The sequence below is a fragment of the Prunus dulcis genome, chromosome 5, assembly GCF_902201215.1.
Source record: "Prunus dulcis chromosome 5, ALMONDv2, whole genome shotgun sequence".
Lineage (NCBI taxonomy): Eukaryota > Viridiplantae > Streptophyta > Magnoliopsida > Rosales > Rosaceae > Prunus > Prunus dulcis.
The window spans coordinates 8,426,917-8,451,139 of NC_047654.1; the positions used below are offsets into that span (position 1 = coordinate 8,426,917).

A 24,223-nucleotide genomic window follows, 5' to 3' on the forward strand; every position below is an offset into this window, starting at 1 on the left:
CCTTACATAACATTCGGGTTGACGAAGTCCTTGTAGGAATAGGAATGGGAAATAAGAGTTTGGGCCAATTTGAAAAGGCCAAGTAGATGTGAATTTTTTAAAGGGTTAATGTCAATTTATATATCCTCTTTTCATTGTTAGTGATTAACAATTGGATCTTATATCAACAATGACAATTATATACCCACTCTTCATAAAAATTACACAAAAGAAAATACTTTTTCAATTTTGATGCTTAGAGCACGTCCAACGCACATACAAAACCAGGTAAAAGGCTGCCTTTGTGAGTCCAAATGGCCTCCAGCGCGCAGCCAACAGCCCAGGCAAGGCCTGGGTCTCACCAGCCTGAGCAAGCCCAAGGACAGATCTTGCCTGGGCTTCAGCCCGAAAGTGCTGACGTCAGCAAGCAAAAATAAATTCAAAAAAATCCAAAAAAATTCAATTTTTTATATAAAAAAATACTAAAAAATTATAGATGTTTTCCCTATAAATGCATAACAATTTTATTCACTTTCCCTATAAATACATAACAAGTTTATATTTTGTTGCATATTCTTTTTTTTTTCTTGCCCTTGCCCTAGCTTTTTGGGATGGAACCAAAAAAGACAAGGCTGCCACTATTCACGTGAATAGTGGCAACCCTTGCCCTTGCCTTAGCCCTTATGGGTGGAGATGCTCTTAAAACTATGAACCTCCATCAGTCAGTCGGCAACTTGAACCTACAGATGGGGCACGTGTGACGCAACTTCAACCATTGAACTAGACAGTCTGCATGAAACAAATGAGAGCATGGCATGCACGTGACTTCTTCCCCTCTCAACATCTTCTCCATGCAGACCACACAATACTCACTATTAGTACCATAATTTACTCCATCAATTTTGATTAACTTGGCTAATGCCTCAACCGAAGCTTTTGTTGCAGGCTTTGCCCTAAGCAGTCGAGCTTCATGGTCATCTGGGAGCTCCTCCATCAACATCCCCATTTCTATCAATATTTCATTTACATCCAAACTTCCTTCATAATTAAAATTAACATTAATATTATTCATGAGCATCCCTGCAGCGGCTGCACGTGACCTTATTTCATTCAAATGCGACCGAACCAATCGCCACCTTAAAGCATCAACACTACTCGTAGCTTGGTCACGTGCCTCCTCATGTGGCTGTTGTAGCAAACCTTCACGTGAAAGCATAGAACGGAAATCATTTAGCATTTGTTCAACCTCCCTCCTTGCAACCATTGCATCATATTGTTGCTGTGAGATCTTAATCTGCTTGTCAACCGTGACAATCACGTCCAGCTTCTTACGTTGTCCTGCACTAACCATCCCATCAATGGCCCGTCGTATGTTGTTGATCGTGTCGTCAACGCTGTTCAACGGCTCAGTGTCCTTCACAAAACGACTCGGTTTCCAACGTAGCCTGTCTAATGGGAATGAGATGTGTAACTCATGTAACATATTGGATATAATTTCATGTGACGGTAACGATTGTAGAGCATTAAATTTGTGTGTCGTGTCGGGGTTTGTGATCGGATTTCTCGATCGAGTGGTGGTGCCGGTACCATCTTGAATAACATGGTAGCTCTTGAAGACATTCCAGGCAATTGAGACTTGAGGAAATTTCACAAGGGATTGATCATCTGGGAAGCCTCTATTTTCTACCATCACAACAACACTATAGTCATGGTCGTTCGTGTTGGGATTGAAAGCCTGCATGTTTAGGTCAAAAAGAGAGAAGAGCTATGTGTTGAAAAGATTTTATTCACTTTGAGGTGGTGTTACTCTTTTTGGGGTCTTCTACCTTTTATATATTGGTGATCCATGTATGAATCTGACTAGGATTAGGATTATTAGTTTCATATTTTTCGTTTATACTTGGAAAAGAAATCAGTTTCATTACTCAATCAGTATTAGTTTCCTTTTAGGAAAAGAGTTTGGCGAATAATAAACCTTAGACAATTAGGTTTCTATCGACTTTTTATTTATTAAAAAGAAAACCTCAGACAATTAGGTAAGTTTTCTTGGTAGTTTGAGTCTTTATTTATTTAAAAAAAAGTCGGTTGTGTGTGTGTCAATCGGTTGATTCGTCTGCGGGTCGGGTCTGAGCTTTTGGGTGTGTAGGGAACGTTGGAGGGGAAAGGGGTTTGTGAGGAAAGGGGGGTTTTGGGAGGTACAGTAAAGAGTTCATGGCCATGGTCGTTGGGTTCTTTCGAAGCAGCTAGTTGAAGATGAGGGTACAATGGAAATTTGCTTCAAGATTAAAGGTCTTTCTGGTAATTAGGCTTTGGATAAGGAACCATAAGCCCAAGGTACCTAAAATTCTCTTCTTGTCACAGCAAAAATTAAATTAAAAAAAGCTAATTGAATGTAATGTACCGAACATTCAAGATAATTATTATTTTTTTAATACAAGTGATATTGGAGGAGTAAATCGAACATAAAATCTAAGGCGCATGAGTAAAAATACTCTTAACCACTTGAGCTACAACCACTTCCCTTCATTTATTTTTTGTTTTGGGAAATGTGGGTAACTTATGAGCTTCCACATAAACAACTTGGATGCTCACAATTTCATGGGGATCTACAAAAACAACAATGGGAATGTTAATCTTAATTTAAATGATTGCAAAATTTGTGAATATTTTCCATGTGAATCATGTTCAATTCCATAATTACTGCCTTAGGCATAATATACAAATTACAAAATGAGTTGATACAAATCTTAGCACTAGAAATTAAAAGTTTACAATTTTAAAAAACACTAAAGAAAAACAAAAATACTCTTCAGTCATTCTTGATTGCACTTCATTAATATGCAAGCCATCGAGAACCACTGAGCCAACTTCAAAGAATTTGAGATCTATTTTGTCTATTTATTCTTTCCTTTTGGCCCAAACCATGACAAGAGAGAAGCCCATCAAAGACATGATTACAGTCTGCAGATCACAGTTAAAAACAGTGAACATGTCAATGATACACCTAGTGCAACAAAACACAAAGTAACCTTATTTTTTTGGGCCAATGTGTGTGCATATTGAAAGACAGATTAGCAGGGTGAAAGACAAAATGTGCGCATATTGCTTGGAACAAAGCAAAATGTAAATTTGAAACAATGATCTCTCCAAACTGTAGAAGAGTTCCAAGTCATCTTAGCCAATAATGAATTGGTGAAAAGCAAAAAAAAAGGTTTTTAAGCCAAGACATTGACTCACAGAGATGGCCGGAGGCACTCCAACAAGTGGATCTTGGAAAAATCTGTTTGCAAGGGCAAGGGCCAGAAGACTGCTTTGCATTCCTGCAAAAGTGAAAAATTTGTTAGTTTCATAAATTCCTATAGAATTATGTACTGATAAGGCAAAGGAGGAACCTGTCTCATAGGATAGTGTTCTTTGTAGTGCTTTGACATCAGGTGTCTTATGAAAGACCATGCCAGTAAGGAAATAACCAGCTACAAAAGCGGTCAAATGAAATGCAATAATAAGCAACAAAATGGTTAGTCCAAAAGGAGACGTAACAGACTCAATGTTAATAGCAAGTGGTGCTCCAACACAGCAAGCTGTAACTAATACAGATAACGGAGGCAAAAATGGCCGAATAGCATCACATATTCGGGGAAAGAACCTGAAGGCGAAATTACAATAGACAAGTCAGAATCTCCACAAGTGAACATTGGGCTAAAAGAATGTTATTCAGAGTTGGTGTATCACCGATTCAAAAGCAACCCTGCAGCAACTGGTGTAACTACAATCTGCAGAATGCTGGACACCATTCCCTTTACATCAACAGGCAGTCTCTTTCCGATGAGCAAGAGCGATAAGAGTGGTGTGATGATTACTGCAGTAGCTGTAGACAGTGATGTCATGACAATGCTTAGAGGGGCCATTGGCGGGTCCGTCAGAAAAGTAGCATAATTTGAGAGCTGGGCACCGCTAACACAAGATACCAACATAATTCCAGCACCTGATCACAGATTCAAGAAAAGTTAGTACATTCATGCCAGGTGTTTTGACAGGGAGGCAGGGTGAATCATACCTACTGGAGTTGGAAGACCAAATATTGCTACTGAGATAATGCCAAAAATATATCCAAGAAGCGGCTTGACAAGAAATTGGCCAATATAACCAGCAAGAATAGCTGTTGGTCTCTTGAAAGCTTCGAGGAAATCCTTTTCGCTGGAATTAACCCCCACTGCAAACATCAAAAACCCCAAGGCAGGTGCATAGTACCTGGAACGATATTGCAAGAACACAATTATAAGCTTGTCCTTAGCACATTATCATTTGTTCAATGAATAAGACATTTAATTTCACATCGACATAATCAAATCTAAACTTTCCACCTTCCAATAGCTGCACCAGAATACTTCAGGGCAGGAAATACAACTTAATCTGTAGTTCACTCTTCATTCTGTAATTTGCAAAATGTTTTAATCTGGATTTCAAAACAATTAGATCCCTCTGTCCATGTCTGTTTAATTAAATGAATGGAAAACTGCAAAAGTGCCCACCACATGAGCATGGGACTGTTATTACAATTTACAACAAAGGTTAGTTATTTATAGGATGAAAAGTGTGCTTACAATAAAAGTACACGTGTTTTATGCAATGAATTACAATTTACATAGAAAATGAACTAAAGCTTCCCCGACATGTTAGGCAGCAAAGAGAATACACAGTCAACATAGAAATAGCAAAGACCCGGTACTCACTAATTCCAAATGCATTTTACGTAACAAGCCAATATATACAAAATATATTTCTAACTGTGATTGGATGAATTTTTTCTTCTTTCCTCTTCATTCACTTAGTTTTCCCCTTTAAAAGAAAATGTATACACAAGGACCACAACTGCATTCAGCCAAACTCCATTTTTTAGCACAGTGATGTTAAAAGTCAACCTTCCTTGGAAGTAGCTCATTGTCTCTATAATGGAATAGTGTAAACAAAATATTCAATTATTGACCAACCAATTTATTTAAACAAGGTTCAAGAACCTGTTGGTAAACCATGTGAAAGAAGGCGGAAAGACAAGAGCCAACAGCGTACTAGCAAGGGTTACATGTGGCAGGAAAGAATTTGATTTCTTCAGGACCTCCACAAAAGAAACATTATTTTGTTGAGGGATCTGAAATGCGACATACAATAATTACAATCAATATGGCCCGAAAATATTTTGCAAATGCCTTGTAAAATGAACACTAATGAGGGGTGTAAATAAACCAAGCCAAGCTGAGGTTTGGATTGGTCTGACTTTTTCTATCAGTCAAGCCCCTCATTACATTTATTTTCAGATAACTCTCTCTACTCTTTTCAGAGTACTTCTCTCGGCACCCATCTTGCTCATTAATCCCCTCAATTTTCGATACATATTTACCCTTCTTTATATAATTTCGAAAAATAAAAAGAAAAATTGGAAGAAAAACACAAAACAAAATTGAGCACCCTCCCTCCTTCCATCTCCTGTCAATGTCATCAACCTTTCCCCTCTCCCCAAGCTGACCATGCTCGCCATGACTGGCCCTTTTCTTTATTTATTTATGTTCACTTGTTTTACACTTAAAAAATTCAAAAATCGAAAGTAATTGAGGATATAATGAAATTTTGTTTTTTTAAGGTGATTATATGAAACAAAACTAAATGACAAGGTGAAGTTTGAACCCAAAAAAAAGTAACTAAATAAAATAGTCATTTCATAAAATTTTCTTTTGATGAGGAAGAGAAAAGATTGGCGTTAGAATCAACCCATTATTGTAAGTAAATTGAAAGTTGTAACTCTTAGGAAGAAAAAGATACTAAAGATTAAATTTTCTAGGTGTAAAGAAAATAAAAGCATTTAGGGATGTACATTGATCCTAACAATAATTTTGATGTAAAGCAGATGAGAACTATGTCAATCACCAAATAACTCTCCCAAGAAAAAAAACAAAAAACAAAAACCAAATAATAAAGATAGCAACTACATCTCTGTCAGTTTTATTAAAAAAATTATAATAGATTTAAATCCTTTAATTGGATCACTATCATTTTTATTATTATTCATTATTCCTCCAATAATCGATTCTCATCCCACTCTAACCTGATCACATTGCATAAACAATACGCAGGTGATCCGTCTACTATAATCTAATCAAACAAAGGATTGAGGTTCATAAAAGTAAGCAACAAAATAATATAAAAAATCACAACAACAACAAAAAAAGGTAAAAGAAAAAGTCAGGAACAGAGAGCACCTGCGGTGGTCCGGATGCATAATTTCGACCCGGATCCGAATCGAAAGAACCCGAAATCTTCTCCGATACACATCTGCGCACTGTACACAACAAACGCGATAAACCCCAATGAAAATAAGCGCCGGGAAGTAAAGAAATGTATCGGATTGAGAGAGAAATGAAGAAGAAACTAACACAACAGAGGATGTGAAATCGAGCGCGAACGAAGGGAGAAGCCTCGAGACTGCGAGATTGGGATGTTGAAATAGAGATTTCGGAGCTGAATTTGGGTTCGATGATGGAGATTTAGACGGTGAATCTGACACTGCTGGTTATTGACTGGAGCATGCAAAACCATTTTTGTGCAGCTTGCGGAGTAGGAAGAGAGACAGAGAGTCAAATTAGGTGAATAGAAATCAGACAGTCCACCCACTAGACGATTTTGACCCCAAAAATCCCACCAGACGATAACATGTTACCGGAACATTATTTTCATGAAAAATGTTTTTTGTTTTTTTTTTGTCAATGATGCGGACAGGTTTTAGTTTAGATTTACACAACATAACAAACTAAAACACAAAATAATATGCATTCAAATTCGAATTCCCTTACCGTAAATTAAATTAATTACAGTAATTAATTGTTTGTATAAAATAATAAATTAGAAAACATGATGCAACATTCTTGACTCCTGGAATTAATTTCTTGCCAAAAACAAATTAATACTCAATTATTTTAAGTGCCCACAAGCTTTTTGCATAATGAAGAGAGGGATTCACTATGGCAGAGGTAATGATGCTATCTTGCTTTCTGATTAGGTCCAACGGCTGGAGGTTCTTGCAGATAGGGTGGTGAAACTTGAGGATGAAGTAACAAGAGCTAAGTTTATATAGATTTCACTTAAATAAGAAATGCCGATAATCTCACATTTCAGGAAATAAGTAGAAATAATGGGGGGAGATTAATTGGAGACTTCTAGGAACCAAAACTTCGATATCAAATTAGGTAATCATGTGTCCTCCAAACGATTATACTAGAAGGAATGAATATAATAATCATAATAATAAAATTTTGGTAAAATATACGTTTTTTTAAAAGCAAACATATAATACACGTATATATATATATATATTTCACGTTTAAAATACATATTTTTTTACAAAATTTTGAATAATTCATAAAATTCACTTATTTGTCACATATTATTGAATAAAAATTATATAGTAGCCTTCAATTTTAATGTTTCTCCAAGGAGCTGCCGTTAAGCATTGTTGTCATTCTTTCTACTTTGAAGAAAATGAAGGGGCAAAAGAAAGAGCCAAATGATGAAATTCAAGAACCTTCAAGTTTGTGGTGAAATTCAAGGACCTGCAAGTTTCTGAGCCAAAAGATATGCAAGCTTTCAGTTCCAACAGCAGCCATGCCTATGGCATTTTCGTCGCGGTAGAGAAGAGAGGTTTCCCAGATAATGAATCGCTTCCCATTCCGATTCCGATTTCGATTCCTCAGGTCTCGATTCTTTTGAATGTCCTCATAAGCTACAACACTAATTCTGATAATACTCTGCGTACCAGGGCTTACGATGCAAGACTCGAACTTGATCATCCTTTTCATTCATTCAAGTCCAATTCACGAGATATTATATCAAACATGATCGATGCAATGCGCATTCCCCTCCCATTAGACCGGCTCCGATGGAAAACACAACGTTTTGGTGTCGGCAACACAGAGCCACTTGAGGGCGTTGAGGCTATGGTAAGCAAAACAGCGCTTGTGGTTAGTGCCATGGTGGAGAATCACGCGGCTGCTGGACTTAATAAGAAGCTGGGCATTCTTTTTACAATTGAGAAGGTGACAGAGCCGGTCCTGGGTTTCCTAAGGCCCAGGGCAAATTTTCTCAAGTGTGCCCTTTATACAAATTTAAAATATATATATATATATATATATATAAACTAATCAATTAAAATTATAAAAAAGAACCATTTGGGGTCTCATTAAATCTTGTTTGGAGAAAATTCAATGGGACAAAACCCCAAACGAAGGAAAAAGAGTACCCCGTATTGTAAACATTGCATTCAAAAACAAAACTACATATTTGAGTCTACATATACTTCCTCCCCGATCTCTGTAAGCATTTCTTGATTTGATCAATCTTCTTTTCATCCTCCACAATTAATCGAAGCAAACAATCATCACATGTACCTAAAAAATAAAAATAGCAATGAAATCTCAACCACACAAAACAAAATGTCTTCTTGTTGCACTTTTAGATACAAAATCATTAATTATACTATCATATTGAATGTTTTCTAACATATCCTTTTCAATTCGCATAATATCGCTAATCCATTTAGCCTATCTTGAATCATGGTGGTCCGCAAGTAAGATTTCAATAATTTTAATTTAGAAAAACTTCTTTCAGCAGATGCCACAATCACAGGTATAGTCAATAATACCCTATAAGCAACCATTACATTATGAAACATATCCACCTGGATTTTGAGCATATTTTCTTCAACTTGAAACTTCCAATTATAAAAAATAAGAATCCTAGCCAAGTTTTCTGTTGAATCAAATAACAAAGATGAAAAAGTTAATTAAGATATGTATTACAATTTACAAAATTTATACATCTAGATTTTACATGTATCTATAAATAAATAAATAAAAAATACCTTCAAAGAAAGGCACTGGTCTAGCTTGTGGAATCCAACTCTATGTGTGTTGGAGAAGACGAGAATAACCAAAAAAAAAAAAAAATTCTGAGAATCAGAGTAGGTCAAAAGGTTTTTCCTCTTCTTTTTGTGGCTAAGAAAGTTTGTTTTGATTTTCCCATATTTTGTTTATTTGTTTTATATTATATTGTATAATTAATAAGGGACTTTTCTTCCTCATTAAGTTTCTTCTTGAGATTGAGAATATAATGACTGATTGATTGGCTTCCTTTTGATAACCAGTCAAGTATGAACAGAGGAAACGAAGAAGAAAACTAAAAAGGTTTTGGATTTCTTTTATTGATTCTCTCTGTTAATCTCATACAATATTAGCTGACTCAATATTTATAGAGTTTTGGGTTTTGCAGAATACATGAGTTGTCAAATACTTAAACTATAAGCTTATAACAAGCTTACTTAACTAACTGACAGCTGGCACACCAGCTTTAGACTACTTGGCTAAACTTAAGATAACTCTAACATCCCCCCTCAAGCTAATCTGGAGGCCCCAGCTTTAGATTGGAGCAGTGTTGCAAAAAGACTGGCCTATGAAGCCCCCTGGTGAGCACATCAACCACCTGTTCTTGTGTAGGCACATATTGAACATGAATGTCCCCACGCTGAACCCTTTCATGAGCAAAATGAAAATCGGTGTCTAAATGTTTTATCCTGGAATGAAAAACAGGATTTGAACTTAAGGAAAGAGCAGACAAATTATCACAATGCAAGAGAGGAGGGGCTGCAAGGAAGAAATGCATATCCTTAAGAATCTGTAGTATCCACGAAACCTCAAAGGCAGAATGAGCCAAAGCCTTATACTCGGCTTCTGTAGAACTTCTCGAAACAGAAGTTTGCTTTTTAGATTGCCAAGAGATGGGATTGTTCCCAAGATAAACCACATAACCAGTGGTTGAGCGCCTGGTATTAGGATCTCCTGCCCAATCCGAATCATTATAGACTAGCAGTTGCATATCACTTTGAAGTGTAAGTGATACCATAATGAGAGGTACCCTTGAGATATCGGAGAATACGTTTGACTGCACCAAAATGAATATCTATAGGAGCTGTCATAAACTGGCATACAAAATTGACAGCATAGGCAATATCAGGCCTAGTGAAAGTGAGATACTGAAGAGCCCCCACGAGACTTCGATAAGTGGTAGGATCTTGGAGAGAAACACCTTCATCTCTAAGAAACTGCTGATGAGGTTTGGCTGGTGTTGAACATGGTTTACACTCAACCATAGTTGCCTTCTTGAGGAGATCTCGAAGATACTTAGCCTGGTTGACAAAAATATCACCATTCGAAAGATATGAAATCTCCAATCCAAGAAAATAAGTAAGTTTTCCCATGTCTTTCATATCAAAAACTTCACCCAGATCTGTAATAACAGATTGAACTAATGTAGAGGAGGAACCAGTGACGATAATGTCATCCACATAAAAAAGGAGAAGAACTATGTCAGTGCCTGTGTGCTTAACAAATAGACTCGGATCAGAATGGGATAGAGTGAAACCCAAAGTAGGAAGATAACTGGTGAACTTAGCATTCCAAGCTCGAGGAGCTTGTTTAAGACCATACAAGGACTTGAGTAACTTGCAGACATGAGAAGAATGTATAGCATCTTCAAAGCCTTGAGGCTGCTACATATATACTTCTTCTTGAAGATCACCATGTAAAAAAGCATTTTTTAGGTCTAATTGACGCAACTCCTAATGATTTGTTGCAGCAAGAGCTAACACCAATCTAACTATGGTATGGCGAACCACATGACTGAAAGTCTCATCGTAATCCAACCCTTGTTCCTGACTAAAACCCTGAGCAACCAACCGTGCTTTATATCTAGACACAGACCCATCTAGATTTTTCTTGACTTTGTAAATCCACTTACTACCAACAATATTTTTGTTCGGTGGAGGAGGCACTAAAACCCAAATGCCTTGAACTATAAGAGCATCAAATTCCACTTGCATAGCTTACTGCCAATGAGGTTGAGAAGCAGCCAATCTAAAATGAGAAGGTTCACTAGTATCTGTAATATGAGCAATACAAGTAACACTAGAGAATGAGTGATCCACGGACTGTGTGTAATGAGCAACATTAGAGTAATGTTTTCTGGATATTATACCATCCTGGAGTCTAGTTGTCATACGATGAACACTCTAAACCAAACCTGACTGAGAGGTCACAGAAGTAAGGGGAGAAGCTTGCTATAGATGACCGATATCAGTAGGAGAAGAAGAGCTCATAGGGAGTATCACTTGTAATTGTGCATCTGTAAGGACAGGCAACATAGTGGGAAGGGCAAGGAGGAGTAGCAGATGAAGTAGAATCCTGCAGAGATGAATGTAAGGACGGTGGTATAGATAATTGAGGTGGGATATTATCAGAATATGTGGGTGGGGCATGGGCGATAGGTAAAACTACTGCAAGAAACAAGTGAGAACTAGGCACTGGAGAAGAACTTGAGGTATGAGTTGAGTGCATCAGCTTAAAAGGAAACACAGTCTCATCATGAACAACATGCCTAGACAAAAATAATCTCCCTGAATCTCTGTTATAGCATATAACTCCCTTATAACCATTAACATATCCAAGAAAGATGCACTGACAAGTTCTAGGTTACAACTTGTTATCATTATAAGGTCTAAGATATGGAAACACAGTAGACCCAAAAACCCGTAGGGACTTGTAACTCAGGTGGTGTCTGAAACAATTTTTGATAAGGTGAACAAAATCCCAAAGTCCTAGAAGGCATTCAATTGATAAAAAAAAACTAGCATGCAGACATGCATGTGACCAAAACTTAAGAGGTAAAGCTGCTGCAGTCATCAAAGTAACAGCAGTCTCAATTATATGCCTATTTTTCCTTTCCACTAACCCATTTTTGTTGGGGAGTGTAAGGACAAGACACCTGATGCAATATCCCTTTAGATGTCAAAAACTGTTTAAACAAATGACTCTAATATTCTCCTTCCCCATCAGTTTGCAATATCTTAATAGACGTAGAAAATTGGGTAGAAATGAAGGCACGAAACTTGACAAAAGTAGAGTAAACGTCTGATTTATTGATAAGAGGAAACATCCAGATAAATCTGGTACAGTCATCAACAAACAGTACAAAATATCTATAACCCTCAATGGATACAACTGGAGATGGACCCCAAATATCACTATGAAATTTATGAAAAGGATGGACTACTCTGTCAGAACTTACAGGAGAAGGAAGCCTAGACATTTTACCACCTAAGCAAGCTGAACAAATAGATGAAGAATTGAGAGAACATACTATTTGAGAAGAGTGCAACATCTTCACAAGTACTTCATTAGTAAGGTGGCCTAAGCGTTGATGCCACGTGATGTGGTTTATTTTCTGACCCAGAAAAGCAGTGGGTGAGGAAACAGAGGTGAATGGTAGAGATTTAGGAAAATGATAAAGGCCTTTGCTACTCATTCCTTTGAGAAGAACTGCCCTTATTGCCTTATCCTGCACACAATAACCAACATCATCAAAAGTAACTATGCAGTTATTATCATGACAGAGCTTGTAGATAGAAAGCAAATCAGCTGATAGATGTGGAACGTGCAAAACATTAGGTAATAATAAGGACTGAGAAGAAGTGATAGGAATATTAGCATGACCAATATGTTGAATAGGCAAACCTTCCCCATTGCTAACAATTATCTTGTCATCTTGATCATATGGAGTAGCATTCTCAAGCACAGATAAATTTGGTGTCATGTGATGAGTTGCTCCTGTGTCAGCAATCCAATTGTCTTGAGACTCAAACCCTTGTGCGTGAGCAGTCATGGCCTGGAGAGAAGCTGGTGGTGGTTGTCCTCGAAAAGAAAAATTAGCTCGATGGTAGCAATCAAGAGCACCGTGGCCTTTTTTTTACCACAAATCTGACATTGAACAACATGAGAAGAGTTTGAATCAGCAGTATTGCGATAAAAACAATTGGCAGCAATGTGACCCCTCTTACTACAGATTTGACATTCTGGGATAACATGAGGCTTAGAACTAGAAGATGGACCCCATTGTTGCTTGAACCCAGAAGAGTTAGAACCATGCTTGTCGGAATAAAATCGAGAACCATGATATCCAGGTGACTTGAATCTGTCCGACTGAGGAGAAGATCGAAACTGGGAACCATTGTAACCGTTCTAAGGTTTTGAGCTAGAACCTTGAGTTGAGCTGGAACCTTGAGAAAAATGTTTTGCACCACTAGAATTATAACACCACCAGAAGTAGGCTGAGAAGAAGCATGCGTAGCCATCATGGCATTCATAGAATGAGAAAGAGCATCCATACGAATTTCAGCTTGTCTCTCTGCATTAAGCAACTGAGCTCAAAGATCTTTGAGACTAATGGTTGAATCACGAGCAAGCACACAGTGCGAATCATGTCATAGTCTTGAGGAAGACCATTAAGAGTAGTGATAACCACATCATCATCAGTAATACGTTCACCAACCGCAACTAACTGGTCACAAGCTGTCTTAATCCGTAGCAAATACTTTTCAATAGAATCAGCACCTTTGTGCATAGTATGAAACTCAGTTTTAAGATGATTAACACTTGCCCTAGACACTGTGGCATATCTATCTTGCAAATGAGTCCAAGCCTCAGTAGAGGTCCTACTACCAACGACACACTCAATCGCATCATCAGATAAGGTAGCAATTAAGAGACTCAAGAGAGCCTTATCAGTCTAAGTCCAACTCTTATAAGCATTAGTGACCTCATTAGTGACACCAAACTCAGTATCTATGACAAACGCCGGTGGACAAATTGAGGAGCCATCAAAGTAGTCAAAAAGATCATAACCTTGCAAAACTGATTGAAATTGAAAGGACCACTTGACAAAATTATCATCATTCAAACGAATGGTAAGCATCCCCAGCAAACCCTCTATTTTGGGCGAAATCACCGTCATGACCATAGTCAAAGAATTACACACAGAAAAACACAACGTGGCAAAAGCAAACACACTCGATGCAAGAAATCACTACAAGGCTTTGTGCCTAAACAAGAATGCTTCACACAAGGCTTCGTGCCAACAAATCACAGACATTCCAGAGAAAGAAGGCTTCATGCCATGAAATCAACAAAATTAATCTCAGTACGGCATCGTGCTAGATATCAATCACCAAGAATCAAGAGAAATCGAAGAATAAGCAACAAATTCCATATCAATTTCACCAAATTCTGAAAAATCACTTCAAGGAGACACAGTCACACAAATCTAGGAGGGATGAGATGAACTCACGAATACAGACCAATAATGCTCTGCTTGACCTTTCTTTACATGGTGCTTCACAAGTCCGGGAGGGTTGGGCATGGGAACTGAGGGAAGACTGGGACTCAATTATATTATCGGATAGTGTTGTTATGCTTTTTTCTGATGACATTCATAAATTGGAGGAGTCTCGAGATAAGCTATTGAGCCTTCGGGACAATGGAGTGAGATATTGTACAGTCCTGCGCCTGTTAGAATTGGTAAAAGAGAAGAACTTACAAAGAAATTTCTCTTGTGTTTTCATTGATATTTTAGCAAGCAGATACAAATCTTAAATACAAGAAAGGAAAAGCTGTACAAGTAAAGTTAACTAAACTGGTGCCTAAAGTCTTGCAACTGATTACAATCAGAATAATGGAAAGATTGCATAAGAGCAGATCCTACAATTATGGCTTGATTTAAAAGTGACTAAAGAGATTTGCTGATTCTCAATACGCCCCCTCAAGTTGGAGCATGGATATCCAAAGCTCCTAACTTGCATAGATGGTGATGGAACAGTGCACTCCCAAGAGGTTTTGTGAATATATCTGCAATTTGATGGGCAGAAGGTACATGAGTAGTTGCAATAAGACCTGATTGGATCCTTTCACGCACTGTATGGCAATCTAACTCAATATGTTTTGTACGCTCATGGAATACGGGATTTGCCACTATGTGTAAAGCAGCTTGATTATCACAGAACAAGGTTGCTGGTTGCTCATGCTTAATTTGTAAGTCTTCCAAAAGATATTTCAACCATACTAACTCGCAAGTGATAGAGGCCATGGATCTATACTCTGCCTTTGCTGATGAACGTGACACAGTGTTTTGTTTCTTACTCTTCAAGATATAGGTGCATCACCAAGGAATATGCAAAAACACGTGACTGACCTTCTTGTGGTAGGACACCCAGCCCAATCAGTGTCGCAATAACCCCTCAGCTGTAATGAACTCTGTGTGGGAAACAAAATACCCTGGCCTGGTGCCTTCTTTAAATAACGAAGACGCAAAGAGCTGCCTCTAGATGTGGCTTCCTTGGTTGGTGCATAAATAGACTAAGAATATGCACTGAGTAGGTAATGTATGTCCTTGTGATGGTAAGGTATATAAGACGCCCAACAAGTCGCCTATATTGTGAAGGATCCTTGAGCAATTCACCGTCAGTTAGAGTCAATTTCAAGTTCTGTTCCATTGGAAATTGACAGGTTTTTCACCAAGTAGCCCGGCATCTTCAAGAATATCTAGTGTGTATTTTCGTTGAGAAATGGAAATTCCTTTCTTTGAACGGGCAACTTCCACTCTAAGAAAATACTTGAGATTTCCCAAGTCCTTTATTCGAAAACTGGTGTGAAGGAACTTTTTAAGGTCTTGTATGGCTCTGTCATCATTTCCTGTAATTATCATGTCATCAACATAGATGTCTAGTGGTCTTGTATGACTTGGGGTGTCTAGTGGTGGTATTGGTGTAAAGTGGGAAGTAATGGCATCGTGAATAGGCAAAGGTAAACATAGATGTTCAAAATGATCAAGTTGGGTGTCACAAGGCAAGGTAGAAAGTGGAAAATTTTGTTCATGAAAAACAACATTTCGGCTAGAGAAGAATGTCTTAGTTTGAAGGTCATATAGCTTATAGGCTTTTTGACCCAATGGATACCCAACAAATATGCATTTTCTTGCTCGGGAATCAAACTTTGAGAAAGCTTTGGTATTGGTGGCATAGCATAAGCAACCAAAGACTCTTAAGTGGTGATATTGGGGTACCTGTTTATGGAGCATTTCATATGGTGTTCTTTTGGAAAGCAAAAGGGTTGGTAAACAGTTGATATATATGCAGCAGTTGGAATGCTTTCCCCCCAAAATTTTAAGGGAAGGTGTGCTTGAAAACATAAGGCTCGTGCAACATTAAGGAGGTGGTGGTGTTTGCGCTGAACGACACCATTTTGTTGGGGTGTAGAAGGACAAGAATGCTGGAAAATGATGCCCAAATCATTAAAGAAAGGACGCATGGAAGTAAATTCACTCCCATTGTCTGAACGAACCTGTTTAACATGACATTGGAACTGGGTTCGCACGAAAGCAAAGAATGATTTTAATAGGCCCTGTGTTTCAGATTTAAATTGCATAAGATGAACCCATGTGTGACGAGAAAAATCATCCACGATGGTTAAAAAATAACGAGCACCAGAGTGTGAATTAATGCGATGAGGTCCCCATATATCACAGTGTATCAAATCAAAGGGTGCAAGCATAGAAATAGAACTTAAAGAAAATGGTAGTCGAGTCCGTTTGGCCATTGGCCAGATTTCAAAATGAGAATTTAAATTGAAGGGAATACCATATACGGATTTGGACAGAAATTGTAATGGGGCAGCAGAGGGGTGCCCAAGACGACGGTGCCACAAATCATAATTGGTAGAGGTGGTATGTGCTGCAGGTGGCGGCTTAATGTCCGTGGGCTTGGTAAGATAATATAGGCCATTATGTTCCTTCCCCAGGACAATCACCTTCTTCGTTGTCAGGTCTTGTAGAATACAAAATCCTGGCTGGAAAATGACAGTGCAATGAAGATCACGAGTTATCTTATTCACTGAAAGCAAATTGACATTGAAGGAGGGAACAGAAAGGACATCTTTAATAACAAGGTCAGAATTAATTTTCAAGGAACCAGTAGAAATTATATCAATACGTGATCCATTTGGCAACTCAACAGAAGAAGGATGTGATGCCGATGTATGCAAGAGATCAGGTGATGATGTTATGTGGTCAGTGTCACCACTATCGATTATCCAATCCTTAGAACTTTGATGAAAAGAAGCAACATGACATTTGGAAATGGATGTACCTGTGACTTTTTCACAAAACTGAAATTTACCATCACGTAATAGAGCCTTGATCTAATGGTATTCATGTGCTGTGAATTGAGGGATTCCATTGAAAGAATCGCCACTTTTGGAAGGAGTACCTTGCGCATTGTGTGCCGATGCCTTCACAGTATGTGAAAAATAAGGATTTTCCTTTGATATCTCGAGACGTATTGTCGACGCCCGTCATCTTCAAAGTAAGTGTTGCAGCAGAATGGAATGAGGCTTAGAGTATCGAAGATCGATGCTCTGATACCATGTTAGAATTGGTAAAAGAGAAGAACTTGCAGAGAAATTTCTCGTGTTTTCATTGATATTTTAGCAAGCAGATACAAATCTTAAATACAAGAAAGGAAAAGCTGTACAAGTAAAGTTAACTAAACTTGTGCCTAAAGTTTTGCAACTAATTACAATCAGAATAATGGAAAGATTGCATAAGAGCAGATTCTACAATTATGGCTTGATTTAAACGTGACTAAAGAGATTTGCTGATTCTCAATAGCGCCTACTCTTAAATCTATTGGGACTATACACAGGGGATACCGACGATGGCACATTGATGGAAGAGGCTTTGAGAGAGTCATTAAATCAAGAAATGTTCAGACCAATGTCTGCAACCAGAGCATCAGTTGAGGCCTTGGATAAGTTTGTGTTTGATTGAGGGGTACTAAACGGTTCAAGCAGCGATCAACATTGTGTGATTTGCTTGGAAAGGATGTTGAGTGGGGATCAAGTCACTTGCTTGCCATGCTCTCATATATTTCATGCCAACTGCATTGAACAATGGTTGAGGTATGGTCATATCTGTCCTCTGTGTGCGTTCAAGTTGCCAACTAATTCTTGGTACAGATATATGGGATGATGGTTGTGAGAGTCCTTCAGCTTTGAATTTCACTTATTTTCCAGAATTTCTACAGTTTCCGTTATCTACCTGCGAACGTTAATCTTTTACAATTCCAGACATATGGGATTGATACAGAATTTGTATATAAATATATCTCAGTTTCCTATGGCCAGAAAGAAATCACAATCATTCTTGCATATAAAGAAATCAATCCATTGATGCAACTACTTAACGAAAAGCCTCTCACATCTCTCTTCTTTATGTGCACAAACTTTCTGAGTTATTTAAAAATGGATGTTTCAATCAACAGTTAGCATGGCCATGACCATGGTGCATGTGTGATGGGAGAGAATTTTCAGTCAAATTTTAGCTTTCTGTCAAATTTAATGATTCTTTGCCGACATGGGATGGGATAACTAAGCCCTGCTCTTGAGCTTTGAATTTCAATTCTTTAATTTTTCAAAATTATGCAGTTTAAGTTAATCTAATTCCAGATATATGGGGTTGGGATTGTATTTGTGGTAAATGTGATGGTTTAGTTTTAGTCTAGCTTTGACAGTCTCCTTCTTTATGTGGCAAAGTTGTGCTTGTGCTTGGGTTTCACTTAAACAAGAAATACCGATAATCCTAGAATATAGGAAAAAAGTATAAATAATTTGGGGGAGATTAAAAGCTCTATGAAATTTTGATATCATGTTATCACATGACCTCAAAACGATTATGGTATCAAGGAATGATGAGTATAACAATGTATAATGTGGGAGCAAATTTTCCCACGAGAATATTCGCCCAAGATTCCTTCGTCTTCTCCGCCTCTCTTTCTCCCTGCAAAACGAATCAGAGTAAAAGGACCACACCTGGGGGGTGTTGGCCAAAGGCCCTCCGATGCCTAAGTTAGGTAGGGTGTTTCAATGAAAATTGGGTGACCGGAGCCGTGTGTGGTGGCCGGAGCCTTGTGTGAGAGAGAGAAAGAGAGGAGGTGGCTAGGGTTTTTGAGAAATAATTTATGCTGAGTTTCAGTAGGAATTTAGACGTACCTTAACCTTTGTGTGTGGCCATCCTTTTATAGTGGTCTCGGAGGCTAGGGTTTCAGAGGAATAATTCCGTAGAGGGAAAGGAATTATTCCTCCCTGATTTGGAATTGATTTGATTAATTAGGGATTTGATTTATTAGGGTAAATCAAATCCTAATTATGGTAGGTATCAATTCAATTCCTAATTTAATTAGGTAACTCCTCATTTAATTGAGAATTGTGGTAGGAATCAAATCAATTCTCGACCCAATTAGGTAATATTTTATTTAATTTGGTAATCCCCAATTAAATTGAATAATTCCCAATTAGGTCAAATAATCCCCAAATGACCTAGGCTTTTGATTTAATTAGGTTCCCACAAATGCCCCACAGCTTCTGCGTGGCGTGTGGAGGCATGTAGGAGATGTGGATTACCCGTTGGGCCATTCAACTGCAACTGGGCTTCCTTCTTTGAATTGGGCTCCTGCGTGGCGGAGACTTTTTACTCGGGCTGTCCAGCTGTAACTAGGCTGTAGGTGCGCGATCTGATGTTGGAGCAGGTGGCAGTTTGGGTCGTCTTTTTTGTGGCTGATCCAAATTGCTTCAATTCCTTCTTCTTTTTGTGCCATGAACTAGGATCAGTATGAGTCAAGGCGATCATGTGCGAAGCACGAACGTGCTGAAAGTCAGCGGCATATAGGAAGAAGAGGTTGGCGACGGTTCGATTGTTCTTCTCATTGACTGTGATGGTAAGTTGCATCCTTTTGATCTGCTACAGTTGCCATGGAATTCTTTGTTGTGTATCTGACTAACTTCCATCTTCTGCTTGCAGAGAATGACACATGCAAGTAACTCGATCTCGGGCCGAACATGACCAAGGTTCCGCAAGCTCTGAACATCCCTATCAGGTTCCTTGAATGGCGTTGGTTGCTAAGCAAACACCGAAAGGAGATTGGTGGTCTGCCCCTTGCTGGAGATGTTGGAAGATGGAAGCTGTATGGCTAGGGGCCTAGATGATCTGCTAGATGAGCAGGTGGAGTCCTCGACCGAACTTCCTCCTTTTGCCACGAGCAAATCTTCTTTAAGAGGGGGTCTAATATGTTGAGAAGATTCCCATGGGAGTTGCTCTTTTTTCATCTGCCAAGATCAAGCACCTCGTCAACGCGAACAATAAGAAAGTCAATAGCATGCATAAGGTATGGGATATTCTGCTCAAGTCTCTGCCCGAACTGCCCAAAACCCGTGATCTGCCTTATAAGAAGGTTGTTGAGAAGCAGGGTTTGGGTTGCCTGCGTTAATCCAAGGATCAAATTGAGAGGACTGTACCTCTATCCACGACCACGACTTGTTTATAATGCCACGAACAGTTAAGCGTAGAGCTGACTCAATGTCGCAAGTTGCAGCAAAGAGAGCTAAAGAGTCGTATGCTCGAGCAAAATGTCCTTCAGTTGCACGAACTGCCGATCCAGGAGTTAGTGACAGCTCTGCTGGTCAATTTTGGTACTCATGTTGAAGCCACGGAGGCGTCCTAGCAATGAAATTGCTGCTAATGCATACAAGCCGAGATACTTGGATTGTAGGAACGGTGCTCTTTCTTCTTACCCGCTCGAACATGAGGATGGTGAGTAGCTCTATCTTGACTTGCTGCTCAATACTGTGAATATAGAAGCAGTTGAAGAGCAGGTGGCAGCTGAAGCTGCAATAGAGGAAGACAACGCCAAATGTGGTGCAGCTAATGAGGTTTAGGGCAGATGCGGAGAAGAAGGCAGCTAGGGCTGCTGAGGAGATGGTGCCGGTTGAGCAAAATAAGGCTTATTTCTTGTTGAACTTGGCTGGTTGGCCGCTTTGTTGTGGCGTTTTTAATTGTCTTTCGAACTTCAATTCTCGTTGTATCTTATAAGTGTGTGTCCGGAGACATAGCACTTGAAAGAGACTCCATTGAGTTTGTACGTGTGAAGTAGCTTGCCTGCAATGGAGATAAGGCTCTTCGCCTGTGTGCGTATGTCGGGGACAAAACGCTTAAAAAGGATTCCATTGAGTTTGTGCTTCGAGGAGCAGCTTGTCTGCAATAGAGGTGAGGCTTGTCACCTGCGAGCATATGTCGGGGACATAATACTCTAAAAAGACTCCATTGAGTTTGTGCTTCGAGGAGCAGCTTGTCTGCAATGGAGGTAAGACTTGTCGCCTGCGAGCGTATGTCGGGGACATAATGTTTGAAAAAGACTCCATTGAGTTTGTATTTCGAGGAGCAGCTTGTCTGCAATGGAAGTAAGGCTTGTTGACTGTGTGCGTATGTCGGGGACATAACACTTAAAAAAGACTCCATTGAGTTTGTGCTTCGAGGAGCAGCTTGTCTAAAATGGAGGTAAGGTTTGTCGCCTGTGTGCGTATGTCGGGGACATAACGCTTGAAAAAGACTCCATTGAGTTTGTGCTCCGAAGAGCAGCTTGTCTGCAATGGAGATAAGGCTTGTTGCCTGCATGTATATGTTTGTGGGACATAATGCTCGAAAAAGTACTTCATTGAAAAGCTTGCTCTTGTATTGATGTTGGTGTGAATACATCGCTTTATTGAATAAAGGAAATTAACAACATAGGTAACATAGAAAGCAGTTTGTCTTCAATGGAAGTACAGGAGGCTCGTCGCCTGCTAGGAGTCGAGCTAGTAAGCGAAGAGCTTCATGGATAGAAATCCAAAGGTTTCCCAACATATCGTTATTAACTTATAAGCTATGCTGTTGGGAACCTAACAATCATATAACACATGTAAAAGACCATGACTTATAGTGTTCAACCAGCACATGTAAATTAATAACTATAAATTGACAAAAGTGCAGTTTATGCAGAACAACTTACACTATCGATGGCCAGAGTAGATGTATCAACGCCTGAATGGAGACCAATCATTTATGGCGTAGGCGCATCAATATAGTCTACTCCACTGAAAAAGAGTAACAGAATGTAGACTTGCTTCCGCACAATAAACATGCACAAATTAGACAAGAGTCAAATACAGGAAGCATACAAGATAATGCTAAAGCATTATTTATTCCATCTTTGAACAAAAATTAAGTTCTTTTGAAAATGTTGGAATGTAAAAAATTTGCCACCATAATGACAAAAACTGAATGAAGCACAAGTAAAGGGGAACATATTTTTGTAGACCCATCAAAAGCAGAAGGTAGACGCATTCAACTAAAAAAGAAGAAAACAACGAGGCTTTGCATCAACATCAGAAGAAAATAATTCCTTTAGAGTATTCCTAAGTAAACGAAAGCTAGGCGATGGAGAAACTAGACAGATACACTTATCTGCAAATGAATTTGCAGGTACACAAAAGCTTCAGCAATATCTTCGCTGACTGGATCCCGGAACGCAATGCAACTAACATAAATTTTTGTCCCAGCACCCTCTGCACAAAATTAGGAAAACACCCATAGGAACAAACAACAAGACATGAGTACATGCACACTTGCAAGAAAGCTACTAACTATGAAATGATCATTAAACAAAAAGGAAACATATTAATGTTAAACAGAAAACACATAGCTCTATCTAAAGCTTTGTTTAAACCAACTAATCAGGAGAAACCACTCGTATAATGCCTCTGATACACTCTGAAGCTTTTAAGCGACAACACTAACTTGAAGAAGTGGTTAAATTCTACACGAACAAGTCTTCACCAGGAATTGGCTTCGAGAGTAGGGGAGGTGAAGTAAGGTAGGTCTTTAGACTCTGGAAAGCTTTCGCACTCCTCGTCCCACTTGTCTTTTTGCTCCTTCTTCAAAGCTTTGAAGAATGGTCTGCACTTGTCGGTAGACTTCGAGAGGAATCGGTTGAGGGATGCTTCTCTGCCCGTCAGACTTTGTATTTTCTTCACTGTGGAAGGTGTCTTCATCTCGAGAATGGCTTTAATTTGGCGTGAGTGTGCCTCGATACCTCGTTGTATGACTAAGTACCCCAGGAATCAGCCGGATGATACACCGAACGTGCATTTACTTGGATTCAGCTTCATGCGGTATTGGCGGAGCAGGCTGAATGCCTCGATGAGGTTTTTGAGGTGGTCCCCACACTTGGGGGCTTTGACTAGCATATCATCCACGTAGACTTCCATGGTTTTGCCGATTTGTTCCTTGAAAATCTTATTCACGAGCCTTTGATAGGTTGCTCCAGCGTTCTTCAACCCAAAAAGCAGTAGGTCCCTCTCTCGATGATGAAAGAGGTCTTCGCCTTGTCATCGTCGTACATCATAATTTGATTATCGCTGAAGTAGGCATCCATGAAGCTGAGCAACTGGTTGCCGGAAGTTGAATCCACGAGCTGGTCGATCCTCGGCAGTGGGAAGTTGTCTTTAGGGCATGCTTTGTTGAGGTCGGTGTAATCGACGCACATTCTCCATTTGCCCTTTTCTTGTTTTGCCACCAGAACAACGTTGGCCAGCCATTCTGAGTAGGAGACCTTTTCAATAAATCCGGCGGCTAGAAGCTTGTCGATCTCGGCTTCAATGATCGCGACTCTCTAATGAGCGAAGTTGCGTCTCTTCTGCACCACGGGCTTGCTGGCAGGGTTGACATAGAGGCGGTGGCAGATGATGTTTGGGTCGATGCCGGGCATGTCAGATGGTGACCACGCGAACATTTCTTTGTTGTTTTGGAGGAAGGTGGTCAACTCCACCTTCTCTTCTGGGCTTAGGCGCGAGCCAATCAGCGCTTTCTTGTCTGGCTAGTTAGGATCGAGGGGTACTAACTCAACGTCTTCCTCAGGCTTCCAACCTTCTTCAAGGGAGCCTTCCGGGCGGATTCCCTCCTCTCGATCCTTCTTATTTGGATTCTGGTGCTAGCAGATCTGCGCTTCTTTATCTGGCTGGTTAGGGTCGAAGGGTACTAACTCAACGTCATCCTCAAGCTTGCAACCCTTTTCAGGGAAGTCTTCCGGGCGGATTCAATAGTCTTGATCCTGGCTCATTAATTGCTATTGTGGGATAGCAGCTTCCTTCCCGTTCAAGCTTGCTTGTTTGCTGGGAGCGCTTCATGCCTCGTTGGCAGCTTACATTACTGGTGTGAACTGCAACTGCTTGCTCTTCTTGAGTCCTTGAGCTGTGCATCTTCTTGCCATGACTTGGTCACTATTGATCTGCCCAATTCCACCTCCAGGGACGGGATAGCGAATCTTCTGGTGTAGAGCAGATGTGATGGCCTTGATCTTGCTGATCCACGGTCAGCCCAAGATTCCGTTGTAGGGGAGATCTCGTTGATGACCATGAAGGTTTGCGAGCATACCACTGGGGGTGAGTGGACA

General features: G+C 39.4%; 2 protein-coding genes across 6 annotated transcripts; one reads left to right on the forward strand and one right to left on the reverse strand.

Moving 5' to 3' along the window:
- Nucleotides 1-2,645: 2,645 nt before the first annotated feature.
- On the reverse strand, nt 2,646-6,683 carry LOC117629344 (probable sodium/metabolite cotransporter BASS6, chloroplastic). Of its 5 annotated transcripts, XM_034361901.1 has the most exons (8): nt 6,408-6,683; nt 6,234-6,313; nt 4,998-5,128; nt 4,037-4,230; nt 3,712-3,964; nt 3,372-3,625; nt 3,217-3,299; nt 2,646-2,940 (listed from the first exon to the last, which is right to left on the reverse strand). In XM_034361901.1, the coding sequence occupies exons 1-8, from the start codon at nt 6,568-6,570 to the stop codon at nt 2,878-2,880; spliced, it is 1,221 nt and encodes a 406-aa protein (XP_034217792.1). In that variant the 5' UTR covers nt 6,571-6,683; the 3' UTR covers nt 2,646-2,877. The 5 variants fall into 5 exon arrangements, with proteins under 5 accessions (XP_034217792.1, XP_034217793.1, XP_034217797.1 ...); XM_034361902.1 differs by lacking the exon at nt 4,998-5,128 and having other exon boundaries at nt 6,408-6,518; XM_034361906.1 differs by lacking the exons at nt 6,234-6,313; nt 6,408-6,683 and adding an exon at nt 4,344-4,435 and having other exon boundaries at nt 4,998-5,069.
- An 829-nt stretch (nt 6,684-7,512) lies between these two features.
- On the forward strand, nt 7,513-17,753 carry LOC117628819. The gene is made up of 3 exons (XM_034361352.1): nt 7,513-8,063; nt 14,109-14,417; nt 17,575-17,753. Exons 1-3 carry the CDS (start codon nt 7,605-7,607, stop codon nt 17,728-17,730), a joined length of 924 nt encoding a protein of 307 aa, XP_034217243.1. The 5' UTR covers nt 7,513-7,604; the 3' UTR covers nt 17,731-17,753.
- Nucleotides 17,754-24,223: the final 6,470 nt, after the last annotated feature.

Bases quoted from the DNA above. Each gene is read 5' to 3' on its own strand.
- LOC117628819 (XM_034361352.1), top strand. From the start codon at position 7,605: ATGCAAGCTTTCAGTTCCAACAGCAGCCATGCCTATGGCATTTTCGTC. The intron at 8,064-14,108 runs GTGACAGAGCCG...TCGAAGAATAAG, and splicing joins TTCTTTTTACAATTGAGAAG to CAACAAATTCCATATCAATT. The intron at 14,418-17,574 runs CTGTTAGAATTG...TCTCAATAGCGC, and splicing joins GATATTGTACAGTCCTGCGC to CTACTCTTAAATCTATTGGG.
- LOC117629344 (XM_034361901.1), bottom strand. From the start codon at position 6,570: ATGGTTTTGCATGCTCCAGTCAATAACCAGCAGTGTCAGATTCACCGT. The intron at 5,129-6,233 runs GTGCTCTCTGTT...GTCGCATTTCAG, and splicing joins ATGCATCCGGACCACCGCAG to ATCCCTCAACAAAATAATGT. The intron at 3,300-3,371 runs GTTCCTCCTTTG...TCACTTTTGCAG, and splicing joins AACACTATCCTATGAGACAG to GAATGCAAAGCAGTCTTCTG.